This window comes from Geotrypetes seraphini, chromosome 8 (genome assembly GCF_902459505.1).
Source record: "Geotrypetes seraphini chromosome 8, aGeoSer1.1, whole genome shotgun sequence".
In the NCBI taxonomy this organism is placed as follows: Eukaryota; Metazoa; Chordata; class Amphibia; order Gymnophiona; family Dermophiidae; genus Geotrypetes; species Geotrypetes seraphini.
This window is the reverse complement of record NC_047091.1, coordinates 72791268-72809990: the sequence shown is the minus strand read 5'-3', so window position 1 is coordinate 72809990 and position 18723 is coordinate 72791268. Positions and strand designations below refer to the sequence as shown.

Here is an 18723-nt window from a genome sequence, read left to right as displayed (position 1 = left end):
GTTGGAATCATAACCAATATAATCTTTAAAGTGCGATGATTGAACAAGTGAAGATTTTCTCCAGGGGTAATACCCCGACGTGATCTTTCTATTACCATTTGATTGGTTCTGCGCACTTTGAATATGGTTAAATTATTGATTTATGTATACAGAGAGAGTGGGTGTTTTTGTATTTTGCACAAATTAAGCCCTGCTTGTATTAAGACATCCCACTACCATCCTACTTACTGGTTAACTTCCGGGAGAGAGACAGAGCCCTGATAAATGCCAGCTCTGAATATCACGGCTAAATTCAGCCCCTAGTTGTCAGTGCTTAAAAAAAAACCAAAACACTGACCCCCACAGATTGAATATTGAGGGTGGTAGATTTTGCCTCTTTTCCTACTGTTTTGGCTTAAAAATGACAAGAAGTAACATGGAAAGCAACATGGGAGTTAAAAGGAATACACTTTCCAAACACATCCTTCCAGTTAGGAGGGAACATTCCTAAGGGGATGGGGGATGGGGGAGAAAAAGTTTGTGAGTGGATTGCCTTTGCAGCTCATCACGAATGCTTTTCCAGTGAAAATGTGCCTGCAAGAAAAACAGTTGGGAGTGTGTACATTTTCATTTCGCTTGAGAATTGGTGCAAAATGTACATCTGTCCTTTCTTACGGTAAACAAAGAGGTTGACAAGAGAAATAAATGCATGGCGGGAAGAGGAACAGGCACCATGATGAGCATGAGGGAGAGAGAAAAGTAAAACAAGGGATAAGGAAGGGAAGGGATGTCGCCAGGTATATAGAACGCGTGGGGTAGATATACAGCTGCGAGATCCATGTGTTCAGGGTTTTAGAGACTATACACTATAAATAATGGGGAACGTTATATATCTGTGATAACAACTTCCAAAGTGTATCAGCTATGAGTGAGTAACATAGAAACATAGAAATAGACGGCAGATAAGGGCCACGGCCCATCTAGTCTGCCCACCCCAATGACCCTCCCCTACCTATCTCTTTGAATAGATCCCACATGTCTATCCCATTTGGCCTTAAAATCAGGCACGCTGCTGGCCTCAATAACCTGAAGTGGAAGACTATTCCAGCGATCAACCACCCTTTCAGTAAAAAAGAATTTCCTGGTGTCCCCGTGCAGTTTCCCGCCCCTGATTTTCCACGGATGCCCCCTTGTTGCCGCTGGACCCTTGTAGTAGTGCCAGTTTGGCAAGCCCCGCCGTTAGATGTGGCTACGATCAGTTACCCCTCCTGAAGAAACCGTTTTCAGGCCCGGCTCGATTGGGATTTCAGTCACGTGTTTAAGTTGATTTGCAGCTGGCCACAGAATGGCAACCGCCACAACATTTAACAAGATAAGTGTCATTTATGTGCATTGATATACAAGCATTTACGGTACATTGTTTGGCAGTTGGGACCGTGTATGCCATGATGGTCCCTTCTGTGACCCTTGCTGTGTTTCATTACACTTTGCACTGGGTCTGAGCATTCCCTTATTATTAAAAAAAAAATGTTCTGTACGTTTTGAGAATTTATTTCTGTGATTTGTTTGGGCACTCGGTATTAGAGAGCCAGGAGTCACACAAAACTAAAGGCAGAGAGGGTGAAGGAAATTCAGTCAGAAGGGTGTGGGGAGGTTGCTTAAGGCGATCGATAAATAACACATGCTTGCTTTCCTCATTCCATCTCGGCCTGGTTTTCACTCACCTGCCTGGCTGCATTCTCTTTCTTGTAGACCTCATGGGATAGATTTCAGAGTGTAATCGGGATCTAAATGGGTAATAGAGTTACACACAGGCTGAATCTACAAATGCTGATTTTCAGTCACCAGTCAGAGCATGTGTACTTTCGTAACATATTTTAAGCTGCATTTTTGGAGTCTCCTTGCAACGGTGATTTTATTGGCTTTCAGCAACTCACTTTGACCAAGTGCAGGATGCACAAAGCTCCGGCAACCTGGTAAAAAACACTGGGTTGGGAGCAATTTTTCTTTTGCCAGGGTATGCTCAGCACAAATTGCATGCAAATCATATGCATACAATTGTGCTGAGTATCCTGGTGAAAGGGGAAGGAGCTGTGTCTGTGCACAAGAGCTGAACTGTAAGCTCAGCTCTAGTGCACAGGCCCAGTACTGTTCCTAATTGTCAGAGTTCTCCAGTAAGCTTATTTTTGGGTGTGCCCGTCTCTGTCTCTGCCAGTGTTCAAGGCCCATTTAAAAGCCTACCTCTTTGAGAGTACTTTCAACTCCTAACTCCTCTCACCTTGGGTTCTGCATCCCCAACCCTATATATCATGTCTGTCTGTCCAAGTTGGTACACCGTCAAAAGCGCGGAGGATAACGGAGCACCGATAATCTCACTTCGACATTTGAGTGCAGGCCAAATGTGCGCTGCTGCTTCCGCCGCTTTGAGGCCTTATGTTTTATGCTTTGAAGTGGTGGTGGGGGGGAACCTCCAAACTACACTTAGAACTCCTCGCGCTCCCATGGGGGGGGGTTACACTGAAAACTCCCGTTCTCCTTCCTGTTTTCGCTCTTCGGGAGTTTTCAGTGTAGTGGGGGAATCCCCCCTCCCAACAGGAGCACAAGGACTTCAAAGTGTAGTAGGGGGTCCCCCCACATCTTCACTTAGAGCGCACAAGGGAAAGCCTCAAAGTGGTGGCACGTATTTTTCCTGCACTCAAATGTCGGCTTGGGATTGTTGGTACGCCATTGTCCTCCGCGGTATTGACATGTCACCGTCCAAGTTAGATTGTAAGCTCTTCTGAGCAAGGACCGTCTATAAATGTCAAAATGTACAGCACTGCGTATGTCTTTGAGCACTATATAAGTGATAAGTAGTAGTAGTAATGTGTGTTTGTTTCAGTCGTGATATGGATGCAGCTATCGTGTATGTTTTGTGTGTGAGTCCCATGCCTAACATCTGCGTTCTGACTTCAGGTATGGGACACAAATAGTTAACGGCAGCTCCAGGTTTGCCGGGAAATTTTACATGGTAAGAGGTGGGCGCTCGCTTCTGTGCATTACAAGTAGTGCTCATTTTAATACTAATGAGCTCCTTGGGATGCAGGGTTCTCGGTGGCTGCTACCACGATTGGTAAAAGCCCCCCCCCAACCCTTTTGAGCATTGGAGGCTGAGCTGCCGTGGAAGTAAGACTGGCTACAACCAGTCTTACTTCCATGGCAAGCTTTTAAGAATTTTCTAGTCTGTGTGAGGGGGATCACAGACAGCTAAAATAGCTTTTCCATTGGTTAGAGACAGTGGAAGGAAGCACAGGCAGCTAAGAGAGCTATTCTATAGGTAAGAATTTGGATGAGGGAACACAAACAACCGTGAGAGCTTTCCAATAGGTCAGAGACTGTAGTGTGTGTCTGTGTGTGTGTGTGTGTGTGGGGGGGGGGGGGGGGGGGGTCGGGGCATAGATAGGTGGGACAATTCTTCCATTGGTCAGAATGTGAAGGGGGAGCATAGGCAACCAAGAGGGCTCTTCTGTTGCTCAGAAGCTCTGGAAAAGAATACAGGCAGCCAAGTGAATTACTTTGCAAGGGAACACAAGCTGCGAAGAGAGGTTTCCAATAGGTCAGAGACTGTGGGAGGAAGGATAGACAACTGGGAGAACTCTTCTGTTGATCAGAGACTGTGGAGGAGTACAGGTAAACGGAAAAGATAGGTTATTAGCAGATCATGCCCCTTCTTTGCCCAAGATCAGCTGCTCATGAAAAAGAGTAAATTTCTTGTAATCATCTCATTTTTATTTGGTTTGCCTAACCCCATGCATTTCTAAACTGCTTGTAAATTGTGCAAAACAGAATGAATAAAAGTTCTCTTCCAAGGCCTAACTTGGTCTGCTTCAATGCCCAGACATCTAACTTGAGTAAAAATAATTTTGCTTCAGTGGGGTCTCGGGAAGCTTGGGTCTCCCTCCTACGCTCTAGGTCTCATTTGTATAACCAGTCAGGTGTGAAACATCTCTGACTCTGAATGAATGCACCAATGAGGATGACAGCGAGAGCAGCACAAAGGGTGAGCAGAGGCTAGCTACCAATCCCTATTGTGTTATCTCTCTGTACAGATGTGCAGGGATGCTATCACCTCTCTCCAGGTCCAAATGGAGGCTTCCTGAAGTGTCTCGCTGAACTCAAGGAGGAATCATGAGATCACAAGAGTGCTATGGTGGGGAAAAGGGATGAGGAAGATGGGGAAGGGGTCAGTTAGAGAACTAGGAAAAATGATCCCCTAACGGGGGTTGTTTCTACTTTACAATCTGTTAACCTTGACTATATTCTTTTTCAATATCCTTTCTTCTGTTGTTCCCTTCCTTTATCCACTTTCCTTTTCTCCCTACAGAGTAAATAAAGTTTTTTCTCTTTTCTGTTTTGTCTGTCTTCCTGCAGCTCTTGGTGGTCCCCTAGCCAGCCTGTGAATACGCCCTCCCCAGATGGGAAAAATGTAAAGGAACAAAACTACAGCTCATCTTCAAAAGAGGAAACAGCTGAACCACTCATCCAGGCATTCACTGGTGAACAGTCCCTGTTCTTCACTGTCCCGCAGATTTCTCACGCAACCTCAAAGCTTTAATCAGTCCAGTGTGTGTGGATGGAGCCCTTGTTTTTGGGTAGAGACATCTGGTAAACATTGTGTAAAGGGTTTTGATGTGGGGAGGTCCTATGATCTCTTTATCAAGATCTTGGTGCCTTTTTTCCAGACCCCTACCACCTTTCTGACCTCAAGGACCCTCTTCTGGATATTTCTGCTCATTAATCTTTGGTGAACAGATCTATAAGCCAACATTAGGATTCCCTGACCTCTGGTTCTGATGGTGATGTCTAAGAACAGTTGAAGAGGAGGAGCAGAGGATGATTGCCTGCCCAAGGGCCCAAGTGGCAATGCTGTGTGCTGGGCTCTTTCTAGTGGGCCTGCTGGGACCCGGAGCTGCTCTGGAGTTTGGAGGTGGCCCGGGGCAATGGGCTCGCTATGCCCGCTGGGAGGCAGGTTCGGTGGGGGAGCTTAGCTTCAGTCTGCGGACCAATACCTCTCATGCTTTGGTCCTCTACATGGATGACGGTGGAAATTGTGATTTCCTGGAAATGCTGGTGGTAGATGGGCGGCTCCGTCTGCGTTTTACCATCTCTTGTGCAGAGCCTGCCACACTTCACCTGGAGACACCTGTTGCTGATGACCGCTGGCATATGGTGCTTCTCACCCGTCGCTACCGAGAGACCACACTCAAGGTAGATGGTGAGACCAAGACTGCAGAGGTCAAGTCTAAACGACGGGATATGTCGGTAGTAAGCGACCTCTTTGTAGGGGGAATTCCAGCTGATGTGCGCCTGTCTGCTCTTACCCTCAGCACTGTCAAGTATGAACAACCCTTTAGAGGGCTGGTGGCTAACCTGAAGGTGGGGGGCATGCCCCCAGCAATGCTGGGGAACCAGGGCATCCGTAGTGATGTGGAGTATCTTTGCTCCAAGCAAAACCCATGTATGAATGGAGGCGTCTGCTCGGCGGCCAATGGGGAGGTGTACTGTGACTGCAGCCTGACAGGATTCCAGGGGAAGTTCTGCAATGAAGGTAAGAAGCAACTTGGCCTTCCACTTCCTCTAAAGAGGATTAAGAAATGGGTGCATGGGATTGTGATGTATAAAGGGACGATCTAGGTACTGAGGTTGATCGTGTATCAGTTTCTTCCATTCTGCTCTTTTGATTCATGTTCTGTGTTTGTGCATATTGGGAGAGTGTCCCGCCTCTGCCCTCTGCCCATCCCCCCCAGTCCAACATCTCTCTTCCTTGTTCCATCCCTATAAAAAATATATGTCACTTATATATGCAATATGCAACAGTGTCTGCTCTCTCTCTGTCCTCTAAAGCCATCTGCACTCTCCTTTTCTGGACTCTCTTCCTTCCAATTGCATCCAATGTCTACTCTCTCCTTTTCTCAACTCTCTCTCCCCCTTCCATATACATTTGCCCTCTCTATTTCCTTGTATTAAAAAAAAAAAACAACAAAACAACCCCACAAAAACTTCCCCCCCCCCAAAAAAAGAGGTCTCACCTATTGGCAAGAGTGGAGCAAGCAAACAACTGCAATGGGTTTCCTCGTGCTGGGTGGTCCAGGGGTGGAAAAAATCTGCAGGAACTGGCATTGAGGTAGCTGTAGGACAGCCGGCCTGGTACAAGACCATCATCATCTACACATCCTCAAGGCCAGCCGGCTGGCTTCAGTCCTCTCCAAAACAGGAAGTTTGGTGGGGGCAGAAGCCTGCCGACCTTGAGCATACAAAGATGCTAAAGGCCTCACACTGGTCTGGCCGTACAATGCTGGTCATACAGCTCTTTGGAGTGAGGTGAAACCAAAGCTTCAAAGGGAGGGAGGAGGGGTAGCCTATGCTTTGTTCTGCCAGACCCAGAAACAGTCAGTTATATCAAAGCCTGATGTAACTTCCTGTTTCTGGGTTTGGAAGAGCCAGCCTTCTGCCTGCTGCATTAATCGCAATTAAATGTTTTATTGAGCATTAAAAATTTAATGTGTTAAATCTGCAGCCCTACTAAAATTGTTTACTCATACAGAGAAAATGGGGAAAAAGCTTTAAGAATTCAGGCTATAAATTTGAATTTGAAAACCTCGTGCCGCAAATCATCTTAACATAACATAAGGGATGGCATACTGGGACAGACTGAAGGTCCATAAAACTCAGTATCCTGTTTCCAACAATGGCCAATCCAGGTCACAAGTACCTGTCAAGATTCCAAAAGAGTAAAACAGATTTTATGCTGCTTATCCTAGAAATAGGCAGTGGATTTCTCCAAGTCCATCTTAATATAACAGCTTATGGACTTTTCTTTTAAGAAATTATCCTTAAGTCATCACCGCCATATCCTCTGGTAATCAGAAAGAGGCACTTTTTTCTCTGGGCCTCTTCTAGATGTCATCAGAGATGCTTAAGTCCTATGACACTGTCCCTATTTTGACCTTTCACTCTCAACTCTGAGGATTGTCAAGCAGCTTCTGATTTTCACTGTTCTGAGTCTTATCCCAGAGGATCCCTGGCAGATAAACTCATTGGATCTGTAGCCTATAATAATACCAGGCTGGACTCTGATTCCTTAAACAAGCTTTCTTTAATAAAACCAAAACAAAGAAATAAATAAACTTACAGTTCAGTAGATCTTAAGGAATTTCTTCTCACAGTATTCACTCAACCAGCACCTCTAAGATTAGGGCAAGCTGGGAGTGTATTTTCACATACCTCTGTAAAATGGTAATACTGTATTTTAAAGCTTAGCAACATCTTACTTAGGGCAGAGGATCAGTAAGACTGTGTGGGTTTGCTCCAATCTGATTTTTGGCTGATTCAAAAAGAGCTATTGATGCACTAAAAAGTTTGCTTCATTCACAAGGAGGTTTGTCATAATCCCCCACTCTCCCGTCCAATTGATTGCTGTGAGAGCGACTCTCACACATGCGCACAATATCTGCTACATAAAAAAGAAAAAGAAAAAAGCCCCCCCTGAAGACTGCCCCTCCCAACAAACCTGATGAACACAGTACCAGGAAAACCCCCCTCCCCCAGAGCTAGCAAAAATTGACAGGGGGAATGCACATCAATCCTGCCATGCCAAACCCCACCCTCCCCCGTGGCAGCGAAACCACAGGAGGGATGCCCACTTCCTCTTGCCATGACAACTTTCCCCTGTGAGAAAAAATAGGCAGGGGGATGCCCACTTCCTTCCTGCCATGCCAACCTCTCCCCCCTGCATGAGAGAAAGTTGGCAGGAGGGAAGCCCACACCCCCTTCCAACAGAGGTCCCCCTGAACCACCCCCTACTTACCTCTTCCCCCACCCAAAAAAAAAAGGCAGGAGGAATACCCACTTCCTCCTACCACCGGATTCTCCCCTGACCCCCCCCCCCCCGGTACCTTTTTCCGAAGATGGAAGCAGGAGGAAAGCATGGTCCCTCCACCTTCAAGACCCACCAATCAAAAATGACAGACCTTTCCTCCTCAGTGCATCATGTGATGCACGGGGAGGAGCCCAAGGCCCTGATTGGCTCAGACACGTAAGACCCCTCTCAAAGGGAAGTGCCTTAGGCTCCTCCCTGTGCATCACACAGGATACAGAGGGAGGAGCCCAAGGCCCTGATTGGCCTAGATGCCTAAGGCTTCTCACATTTTTTGGATCACTAAAAATGATCACCATTTTTGTGCATCGGGAGGCCATGTTAGAGCATCAATTGCTCTGCTAGTTTACATGGCATTTCAATATTAATGAACTTATTTGCATATTCAGATCAGAGAATAAGCGGTCGTGCAGAAAACCACGTGGTGAGCCATTTTCTGCATCGGGTTGGTAAAGGTGACCGTTGCTAAACCAGTCAAAACTGGTTTAGCAACGATAGTTAGATGATCGCTGACTTTAGTGCAACTGGCCCTTAGAGGATAGCAGATACAAAGATAAAAGCCAGGAGGGGAACAGTACTTTCTCTATGGGCAGCTCTAAAATGGAGTCTATTTCCACACACACAAGAGAAGTAGTTAGGAGAAAGGGGAGCTCAGTCTACCAGGCAAATAGCGGTGCACTCTGTTTACATATCTAAAAACAAGCACTCTCTTCACATGAATATCGCCTGGTATCTGTAGATACCACTATTACTATTCAAACTTAATAATGCCACATAATCCATTCAAAGTCCATGAGCAACTGGAACTTGAAACTTGATGCCTTCCGGTTTGTCATGATGTCTCTGACATACAGCCAAATTCTCTCTGGCTGTCTAGTAGGAGCTGAAACGAAAGACTAAACACAGACAAACAAACAACGTAAGAGAGTCTCTGGAATGGACACCGGTTCATGACGTCCTCATCATCATGTTTCTTCACGATGTGGAAAGATCACTGGGTCAGTGATTGCGCTGCTGAAGAACTGTGTTGTCCTCTTTAGAACTCTGATGGTCAGGTTCCTATGTAGTGCCAAGTTGATCTTGGTGATCTGAAGACTGTTCACCTCTGGACTGTTCTCAGAATTATGGTCTATGAGTTCAAAAGAGTTCTCCATAGCTGAGAATGTATGACCAGGTTTCAGGAGAAATTCTGGCCCTGTTAACCAGGTAGTTTATATTAGCTATGATGATGTCATGTCTCTGGTTGCACAATGAGCTGGATTCTAATTTGTTGGCATATATGCCACTGCTCTGTTTGTGTTGAATATCAAGTTCTTTGACTATTATTTCTGCTATTTCTACAGCTAGTACTGATCCATACAATTCCAAGTGTTGAATACTATGATTAGGTTGAGACGATAACTTGGCTTTGCCAAAGATGAATCCCACTTGGTATACCCTATCTGCATCTGTAGCTTGAAGTAGCCACTGTGGCTATGACTTTTTCAGAAGCATCTGAGAAGATGCAGATTTCTCTGTAGTACTGAGTGCTGCAGAAACATAAATGTGTGAGATATGCAGTTCTTCAAGAGTCTTTCAAGAATCTTTCCATTTCTGCTCTTCTTGTCACATATCTGATGGTAGTGGAACATCCCATTCATTAGTACTTTGCAAAAGCTTTCTTAGTAGGGATTTCCCTTGAATGATTACTGGAGTCATGAAACCCAGTGGATTGTACAGATTATTAACTGTCAATAGAACACCTCTGCATGTATATGGTTTTTCTTAGGTAGACACTCAAAATGTAAAAATGTCTTTCTATAGGTCCCAGTGCAGACCAAGACTTCTCTCCAGTGGTGAATTGTCTACTCTGAGATTTAGATCCTTTATATCCTTGAAATGATCCTCTGCAGGAAATGTTGACATTATTTCTGGACTGTTAGAAGTGATTTTGTGAAGCCTAAGGTTGGCCTCTACCAGCATTGCTTGTCCTATTTTTAGCAGATCAATTGCTTCTCTGGCTGTAGGCAAGGATTTCAAGTCATCATCTACATAAAAACCTTTTTCAAAGAAGTATCTGGCATCTGTGCCATACTCTTTCTCTCCTTCTTGGGCTGACTTCCTAAGCCCATATGTTGCCACTGCAGGTGATGGACTATTACCAAAGACATGAACTTTCATTCTTTATTCCACAATCTCCCGATTGAGATCATGGTTGCAATATGACAAGAATCTCATGTAGTTTCTGTATTTGCTGGATGTCTGTTGTTATGGCGATAAGTTCTTTTCTGAAGTGAATCAGGATTCCTAGTAAGCTGTTGATCATGTTGGGTTCAGAAAGAAGCACATTGTTAAGGGAGACTCTTTGAAATTAAGCACTGGAGTTGAACACAACCCTGATCTGGCCTGGCTTTTGTGGATGGTACATTCCAAAAATAGGTAAGTACCAACATTCTTCATTATCTCTCAATGGTGGAACTGATTCTGCATGGTCATTATCCAGCATGAATGTTATGAAGTGCTCTTTTGTCTGGTTTCTTTCATAGGGTCTTCTGTAGTGAAGTAAGTTGAGAAAGAACTTGCTCTCTGTTGTTGGGAAGTCATATTCTAGGTGTCTGAAAGGGTAGGACTAATCTCTGGAGAATTCCTGGTCCATGATTTTCAGGAACTCTCTATCCTCAACTAAAAGAGTTGGTTTACCATCATCCTTTGTGACTTGGGACACTATATAGCCCAGATTATCTTTTGGATTTGGTGGTGAGTGTGAAGTGTTCCAAAAGGTGATTGAGCTAGGTTCTGGATCTTCCCAGCTGTAAACCTCTTTTTACTTGCAGATGGTTCTGACAAGACTTGAACAAGGTGGTACACCCATTGGCCAAAATGCACATCTTGTATATATTTATATTTGGGTCTCCTCAGCCCATTGAGGTAGACTTCACCCATCCCAGGGCAGTAGGCATATGGAGCATCAGTTTCAAGAACTCTGACAAAGTCTGGTATATCTCTTCCTAGTAAGAGTAGGATCTTGGCCTTTGGATCCACTGGCTGTAGATGCTCTGCTATTGGCTACAAATTAAAGTGTTGCTGTGCAACCTCAAGTATAGGGATTTCTTCTCTGATGACTGGTATTTGATTGCACTCAATTAGACTTGATAGATCTCTCTTGATGCTGCCATCTGTTTCTTCTATAATGTAACCACTTACTTTTCTCCGTGTATTCCTTGTTCTCCCTGAACAGGTTCTGAGGTGGTAGGGGTAGCAGTTTCCCAACCTAAAGAAGGATATAAAACTGCTGGAGAGGGTGCAGAGACGAGCAACGAAGCTAATAAAAAGTATGGAGAACTTGTAATACAAGGAACGACTTAAGAGACTGAGATTGTTCTCCCTTGAGAAAAGGAGACTGCGAGGGGATATGATCGAGACTTTCAAAATACTGAAAGGAATCGACAAAATAGAGAAGGAAAAAAAATTATTTACAATGTCCAATGTGACACGGACAAGAGGACATGGACTGAAGCTAAGAGGAGTCAAGTCCAGGACAAATATCAGGAAGTTCTGCTTCACGCAACGAGTGGTGGACACCTGGAATGCTCTCCCAGAGGAGGTTATTGCGGAATCCATCATTCTAGGATTTAAAAGCAAACTAGATGCACATCTCCTTACAAGAGGCATAGAGGGATATGGGTGACTAAAATTACGTCAGGTGTACACCTGGCTGGGCCTCCGCGTGTGCGGATCACCGGATTTGATGGACCGAAGGTCTGATCCAGAGATGGCAGTTCTTATGTTCTTATGATGGAACTTCCCTTGATTGTCTTCTTTATATTGCATGCCTATAGATGACAGTTTTTCCTTGATGTCTTATGGCAGCTTTGCTGTAAACATTTTTATGCAACAGGATGTGTCTAAGTAACTTACGCCTGGAAAACTCGGATCAGCTTTGAGTGCTTCCAGTTCCTGGAGAATGTCTCCTAGATCCAGTAGCTTGTCATTATCTTTGCTGGTGATTCTTGGAAAATTTTCTATTCTTGTCATCAGTGTTTGTTGGATAGCTTCTGGATTGCCATATTGCTGCTTGAGCCTCTCCCACATTTCTTGCAGACCTTGAGAGTCATGCTGAAATGCATCTTTCAATTTCTGTATCTTCTCTGATGATTCGGGTCCCAACCATCTCATCATCAGGTTCATCTCTTACCTTGGTGTGGGCTTCATAACTGCTATGGCATTTTTAAAGTTAGATTTCCACCCTCGGTACCTTTCTGGGTGGTCGTTAAACTGGGTGAGCCCCATGTTCACCACCTTTTTGTGTGTCATGTATGTTGCTAGATCTTCTGTACTCAGGAAACCCATGTGAATAGAGAAGACACCCATGCAAACACAGAAGAAAACGAAGACGAGGTAGGAGACAACCGCACACCAGGAGGAAAAATGAGAGCACAGGAAGATGTCCCCCCCGCTCAAAGAACAGGAAACAATTTCAAGAGTAGCATTGGAGGAAGATGACTGGCCCTACTCCAAGGACGTGGACCTACGCCCCCCAAGGAACTCCCGAATAAAGAAGATGGGGATCATCGTAGGCGACTCCATCATACGACACGTGGACAGCCACACCGCAGGAGGAAGAGAGGACAGAGTCGTCACCTGTCTGCCTGGAGCAAGAGTAAAGGATGTGACCAACAGGATCTCCAGGATCATAGATGGCGCAAGGGGAGTGGACACCGCTGTGCTTATCCACGTGGGAACAAATGATGTGAGCGGGCGGAAGTATGACAGGGAAGAGATGAAGGGCCAGCTCCGCTCACTCGGAAGACAACTGAAGATCAGGGAGGTGAAGGTGGCCTTCTCTGAAATCCTCCCTGTACCAAGAGCAGATGGAAAGAGACAAGGGGAATTGCAAGTGATCAACGCCTGGATGAGACGATGGTGCGAAGACGAGGGCTTCGACTTCGTGCGAAACTGGACGGCGTTCTGGGGAAAAAGCAAGTACTACAGAAGGGATGGACTACACCTCAACAAGGAAGGAGCAAGAGTTTTGGCAGGCAACATGAAGAAAGCAATAGAGAAGGCTTTAAACTGAAGGACAGGGGAAAGCCGACAGTCGACGACCGGTCGATGGTACGGACAACAGGATGCCCTGACGTAGGAACAAAGGACTACTACTCATATACAAGAGAGGTCAACCTCACAGCCAACAAAGGAGAACAAGCAGGAAAGGACAACCCAGACACAGGAGGGGATGACCACACAACAAACATGGGAGATAACACAGGAGCAGTAAAGGATATCGTAAAGGAAACTGTAAGGACAACCAAGAGTAGAAAGTCCAAAAAGGTAACACGAAGGGAACTTAAATGCATGTATACAAATGCTAGAAGTCTAGGAAACAAAATGGGAGAACTAGAGACGATAGCAAGACATGAGAACATGGATATCATTGGCATAACAGAAACATGGTGGAATGAAGAAAACAAATGGGACACCGTACTGCAGGGATACAAACTATATAGAAGAGATCGAGTAGGGCAGAAGGGTGGAGGTATTGCCCTATATGTTCAGGAAGGAATAAAATCTGTTGAAGTGGCTACAACGGAAACAAAAGAGAAGCTAGAGTCCCTCTGGGTCAAGATTCCTGGCCAAAACAGCGCAGACATGAAAATTGGCCTTTATTATCGTCCCCCAGGACAGGCGGAGGAAACTGATTCAGAAATGATAGAGGAAATCAAACAAGAAAGCAAAACGGGCAATATAATAATATTGGGAGACTTCAATTTCCCGAGGATAGACTGGAAACTAGGAACCTCCAACTGCGGCAAGGAGGCCAAGTTCTTGGAGGTGCTAGGGGATTGCTTCCTGGAACAATTGGTAAAGGAGCCGACAAGAGACAACGCCACCCTGGACTTGGTACTAAATGGCCTCACGGGACCGACAAAAGAAGTAGAAGTTACGGTACCGCTGGGGACGAGCGATCACAATGTGATCAACTTTAAGCTTGACATCGGGAATAGAAAACGTGCCAAAACCTTAACCAAAACCTTTAATTTTAAAAAGGGCAAATACGATCGCATGAGAGCCATGGTGAAACAACGACTCAAGAAAAAGGTGGACAAACTTGAAACGGTAGACCAGGCATGGTCCCTACTGAAAAATACTATCTCAGAAGCACAGAATCTCCACATTCCAAGGATCTCCAAAGAGGGGAGAACAAAAGGTAAGGGAGAACCGGCATGGCTTACCAGACAGGTGAGGGTAGCCATAAAAGAAAAGAAGGACTCTTTCAAAAAATGGAAACACATGAAAACAACCGAAGCATGGAAAATACATAAAGATGATCAAAAGAAATGTCACAAGGCGGTGAGGGAGGCCAAAAAGGACTATGAGGAAAAAATAGCGCAAGAAGCCAAAAACTTCAAACCCTTCTTTAGATACGTGAAAGGGAAAAAACCCGCAAAAGAGGCGGTGGGACCCCTGGACGACCAGGGAAGGAAAGGGTACATCAAGGAAGATAAACAAATTGCTGACAAACTAAATTCCTTCTTTGCGTCCGTCTTTACGGAGGAGGATACCGCTAAAATACCAGAAGCAGTGAAAGTGTTTAGTGGAGTAATAGAAGACAGCCTCACCACAGTTGAAGTGGAGTTGGACCAGATATACTACCAGATCGACAAACTTAAAAGTGACAAATCCCCTGGACCGGATGGAATTCACCCGAGAGTTTTAAAGGAATTGAAGGTTGAAATCGGAGAGCTATTGCAGAAACTTGCCAATCTGACAATCAGAACTGGACAGATACCAGAAGACTGGAAGATAGCGAATGTCACGCCAATTTTCAAAAAAGGATCGAGAGGGGAACCGGGCAACTACAGACCTGTGAGTCTTACGTCTGTCCCTGGAAAGATGGTTGAAGCACTGATCAAGGATAGCATAGTCCGGCACCTAGATACACACGACTTGATGAAACCCAGTCAACATGGGTTCAGGAAAGGGAAATCATGTTTGACGAATTTACTTCAATTTTTCGAGACCGTGAACAAGCAAATTGATAGTGGAATGCCGGTGGACATAATATATTTGGACTTCCAGAAAGCATTCGACAAAGTTCCACATGAAAGGCTTCTCAGGAAACTACAAAGCCATGGAATAGAGGGAGATATACAAAGGTGGATAGGCAAATGGTTGGAAAACAGAAAGCAGAGAGTGGGCATAAATGGAAAGTTCTCAGACTGGGAGAAAGTGACTAGTGGTGTGCCCAGGGCTCCGTGCTTGGGCCGATCCTATTTAATATTTATATCAATGACCTGGAAGACGGAATATCCAGTGAGATCATTAAGTTTGCAGACGACACAAAGCTATGCCGGGCAATCAGATCGCAGGAGGATAGCGAGGAACTCCAGAGCGACTTGTATCAGTTAGAGAAATGGGCAGATCAATGGCAGATGAAGTTCAACGTGGAGAAATGCAAAGTAATGCATTTAGGTAGTAAGAATAAGGAATACGAGTATAGAATGTCAGGCGCAACTCTGGGTAAGAGCGAACAAGAAAAGGACCTGGGTGTACTGATAGATAGGACCCTGAAGCCGTCGGCACAATGCGCGGCAGCGGCAAAGAAAGCAAACAGAATGTTAGGCATGATAAAGAAAGGAATCACGAGTAGATCGGAGAAAGTCATAATACCGCTTTATAGAGCAATGGTCAGACCACACTTGGAATACTGTGTCCAACATTGGTCTCCCAACCTAAAGAAGGATATAAAACTGTTAGAGAGGGTGCAGAGACGAGCAACGAAGTTAATAAGAGGTATGGAGAACTTGGAATATGAGGAACGACTCAAGAAACTAGGACTGTTCTCCCTTGAGAAGAGAAGGCTGCGAGGGGACATGATCGAGACGTTCAAAATGCTGAAAGGCATCGATAAAATAGAGCAGGAAAATAAATTATTTACATTGTCCAACACGACACGGACAAGAGGACATGGTTTGAAGCTAAGGGGGGACAAGTCCAGGACAAATGTCAGGAAGTTCTGTTTTACGCAGCGAGTGGTAGACGCCTGGAATGCTCTCCCAAAGGAGGTTATCAAGGAATCCACTGTGCTGGGATTCAAAGGCAAATTAGATGCACATCTCCTTATGAGAGGCATAGAGGGATATGGGTGACTAAAACTACATCAGGTGTATACCTGACTGGGCCTCCGCGTGTGCGGATCGCCGGACTTGATAGACCATGGGTCTGATCCGGAGATGGCAGTTCTTATGTTCTTATGTTCTTATGTTCTCTCTCTAAGATCTCTAACGTTCTGGCAGCAGGTATCTGTGGCTGACTACTCGCTGCTGTTTGCTTGGAGTCAGGTGCAGAGTATGGCATGTCAAGTGCCTCTTGCTTAATCACAGAGTGTTTAGTTGGGCTTGGCTGCTCAGTCTTTACTTTAGTCTAGTTCCTGAATGGCACCAGAGTTTGTGCTTCAAATGAAGCATTTTCCTCGCTGTGCCTTCCTGGAGCGAGAGCCAGTGGCAGTGCATCAATGTGTGTGATAGCATATGGATCACTGTAATTGAATATTGTCTCGATGGCGTGCTTCACCTTAGACTTGTTTCACCCAGGTGAGCTGGACTCTGCTGTAGAAGAACATGTCTTCCCTGAACCTAGTGACTCTTCTGAATCAGACTGTGATTGTTTGCTCTCTTTCGCTGAGACCTGAGCCTTTACATATTCTGCTGTGCACTGGGCAGAATTCTCTGCTATGATATGGCTAAACTGGCTCGCCCTGCCTTCAGCCCTTGTGGTTTCCTCCAGCACCTTAATCTGAGCCTCATTGGTGGCTGCTTTCTTCTCTTGTTGGAGCAACTTCAAGGCAATATCTAGCTCTGTCTTTTTGAGTGCTGTCATGGCTTCTACTAATTCTGCCTTTCTGCACGCAGCATCAGCAGCCTCTGCTGCTTCTTCCATTGCTGCTTTTTTCTGTTGTTCCTCTAGTCTTAATTTCCACGTTTCAATAGCCACTTCTTGTTGGCTATATAGAACTTTTGTTCTCACAGATTCTGTCTCCATTCACAATTTAATAGCCAGGAATGCTGTGGAGGACTTGCTGGCATGGCTTGTCCTGTGTGATCTGGAGGATCTGCTGATTTTAGAGCTGCCAAAATACTGGGATTCAGTGTCTTTTGCTAGGAGTTCTATATATTGTTCTTTCTCTTTAAGAGCTTCTGTTACCATGACCTGCTGTGTCTGATCTGCGGCCTTTTCATTGCCAAAATGGGTTCAGCTTTATCTATCATGCACTAATGTTAATAAACCCTTTTTTCTCTTACAAACAGTTCTTACAGCTGCTTCCCTATATACTGTGCTCAAAATATAACAATGTATTCTGAGAGGTGGGGACTCACACACTCCCTGCACTAGATGTGTCTTATGAATTATTCATGTAACTTCAACAGTTATGCTGGTGTAAGGAATCTTTACTTGAGAATCACACAGAAGCTCTATAGTTCAATCAGTTCACACAAATCATGCTTCCAAATTTCAGAAGGCGTTTGACAAGGTTCCACATGAACGACTACTTCGGAAAATTGCAAGCCATGGAATCGAGCGTGAAATACTCACGTGGATTAAAAACTGGCTGGAGCATAAGAAACAGCGAGTGGGGGTAAATGGACAATACTCGGACTGGAAGAGCGTCACCAGTGGGGTGCCGCAGGGCTCGGTGCTTGGATCTGTGCTCTTCAACATCTTTATAAATGATCTGGGCATTGGTACGATGAGTGAGGTGATTAAATTTGCGGACGATATGAAGTTATTCAGAGTAGTGAATACACATGGGGATTGCGAAGATCTGCAATGTGACATAATCAAGCTTGAGAAATGGGCATCGACATGGCAAATGAGGTTCAACGTGGATAAGTGTAAAGTGATGCATGTAGGTAGCAAAAATCTCATGCACAAATACAGGATGTCCGGGGTGGTACTTGGAGAGACCCCCCAGGAAAGAGACTTGGGAGTTCTGATTGACAAGCCTATGAAGCCGTCCACGCAATGTGTGGTGGCGGTGAAAAGGGCGAACAGAATGCTAGGAATAATAAAGAAGGGGATCACAAACAGATCGGAGAAGGTTATCATGCTGCTGTTTCGGGCTATGGTGCGCCCTCACCTGGAGTACTGCATCCAGCACTGGTCGCCGTACATGAAGAAGGACACGGTACTACTCGAAAGGGTCCAGAGAAGAGCGACTAAAATGGTTAAAGGGCTGGAGGAGTTGCCCGTACAGTGAGAGATTGGAGACTCAGAGGGGACATGATCGAAACATTCAAGATACTGAAGGGAATAGACTTAGTAGATAAAGGCAGATTGTTCACCCTCTCCAAGGTAGGGAGAATGAGGGCACTCTCTAAAGCTGAAAGGGGATAGATTCCGTACAAACTTAAGGAAGTTCTTCTTCACCCAGAGAGTGGTAGACAACTGGAATGCTCTTCTGGGGTCTGTTATAGGGGAAAACACCCTCCAGGGATTCAAGACAAAGTTGGACAAGTTCCTGCTAAACTGGAACGTATGCAGGTGAGGCTGGACTCGTTTAGAGCACTGGTCTTTGACCTGGGGGCCACCATGTGAGTGGACTGCTGGGCAAGATGGACCACTAGTCTGACCCAGCAGCGGCAATTCTTATGCTCTCATGTTCTTACTGAGGATGGGTAGGAAGCATCTAGCCAGCTGGACTCTGTGATTCCTTAAACAAGCTTTCTTTAATAAAACAAAACAAAGAAATAAATAAACATACAATTCAGTAAATCTTAAGGAATTTCTTCTCTCACAGAATTCACACTCAACCAGCACCTCCTAAGATTAGGGCAAGCTGGGAGTATATT

The 18723-nt window shown here is 45.1% G+C and overlaps 1 protein-coding gene across 1 annotated transcript in view; it reads left to right on the top strand.

The window, feature by feature from the left end:
- Positions 1-18723, top strand: part of NRXN2 (neurexin 2) — a 1565743-nt gene that overhangs the window by 98064 nt on the left and 1448956 nt on the right. The window contains exons 2-3 of the mRNA XM_033953607.1: positions 4390-5566; positions 12499-12516. Of these exons, the coding sequence (XP_033809498.1) occupies positions 4852-5566; positions 12499-12516 (733 nt within the window). The 5' untranslated portion in view covers positions 4390-4851. The remainder of the gene's footprint in view (positions 1-4389; positions 5567-12498; positions 12517-18723) is intronic.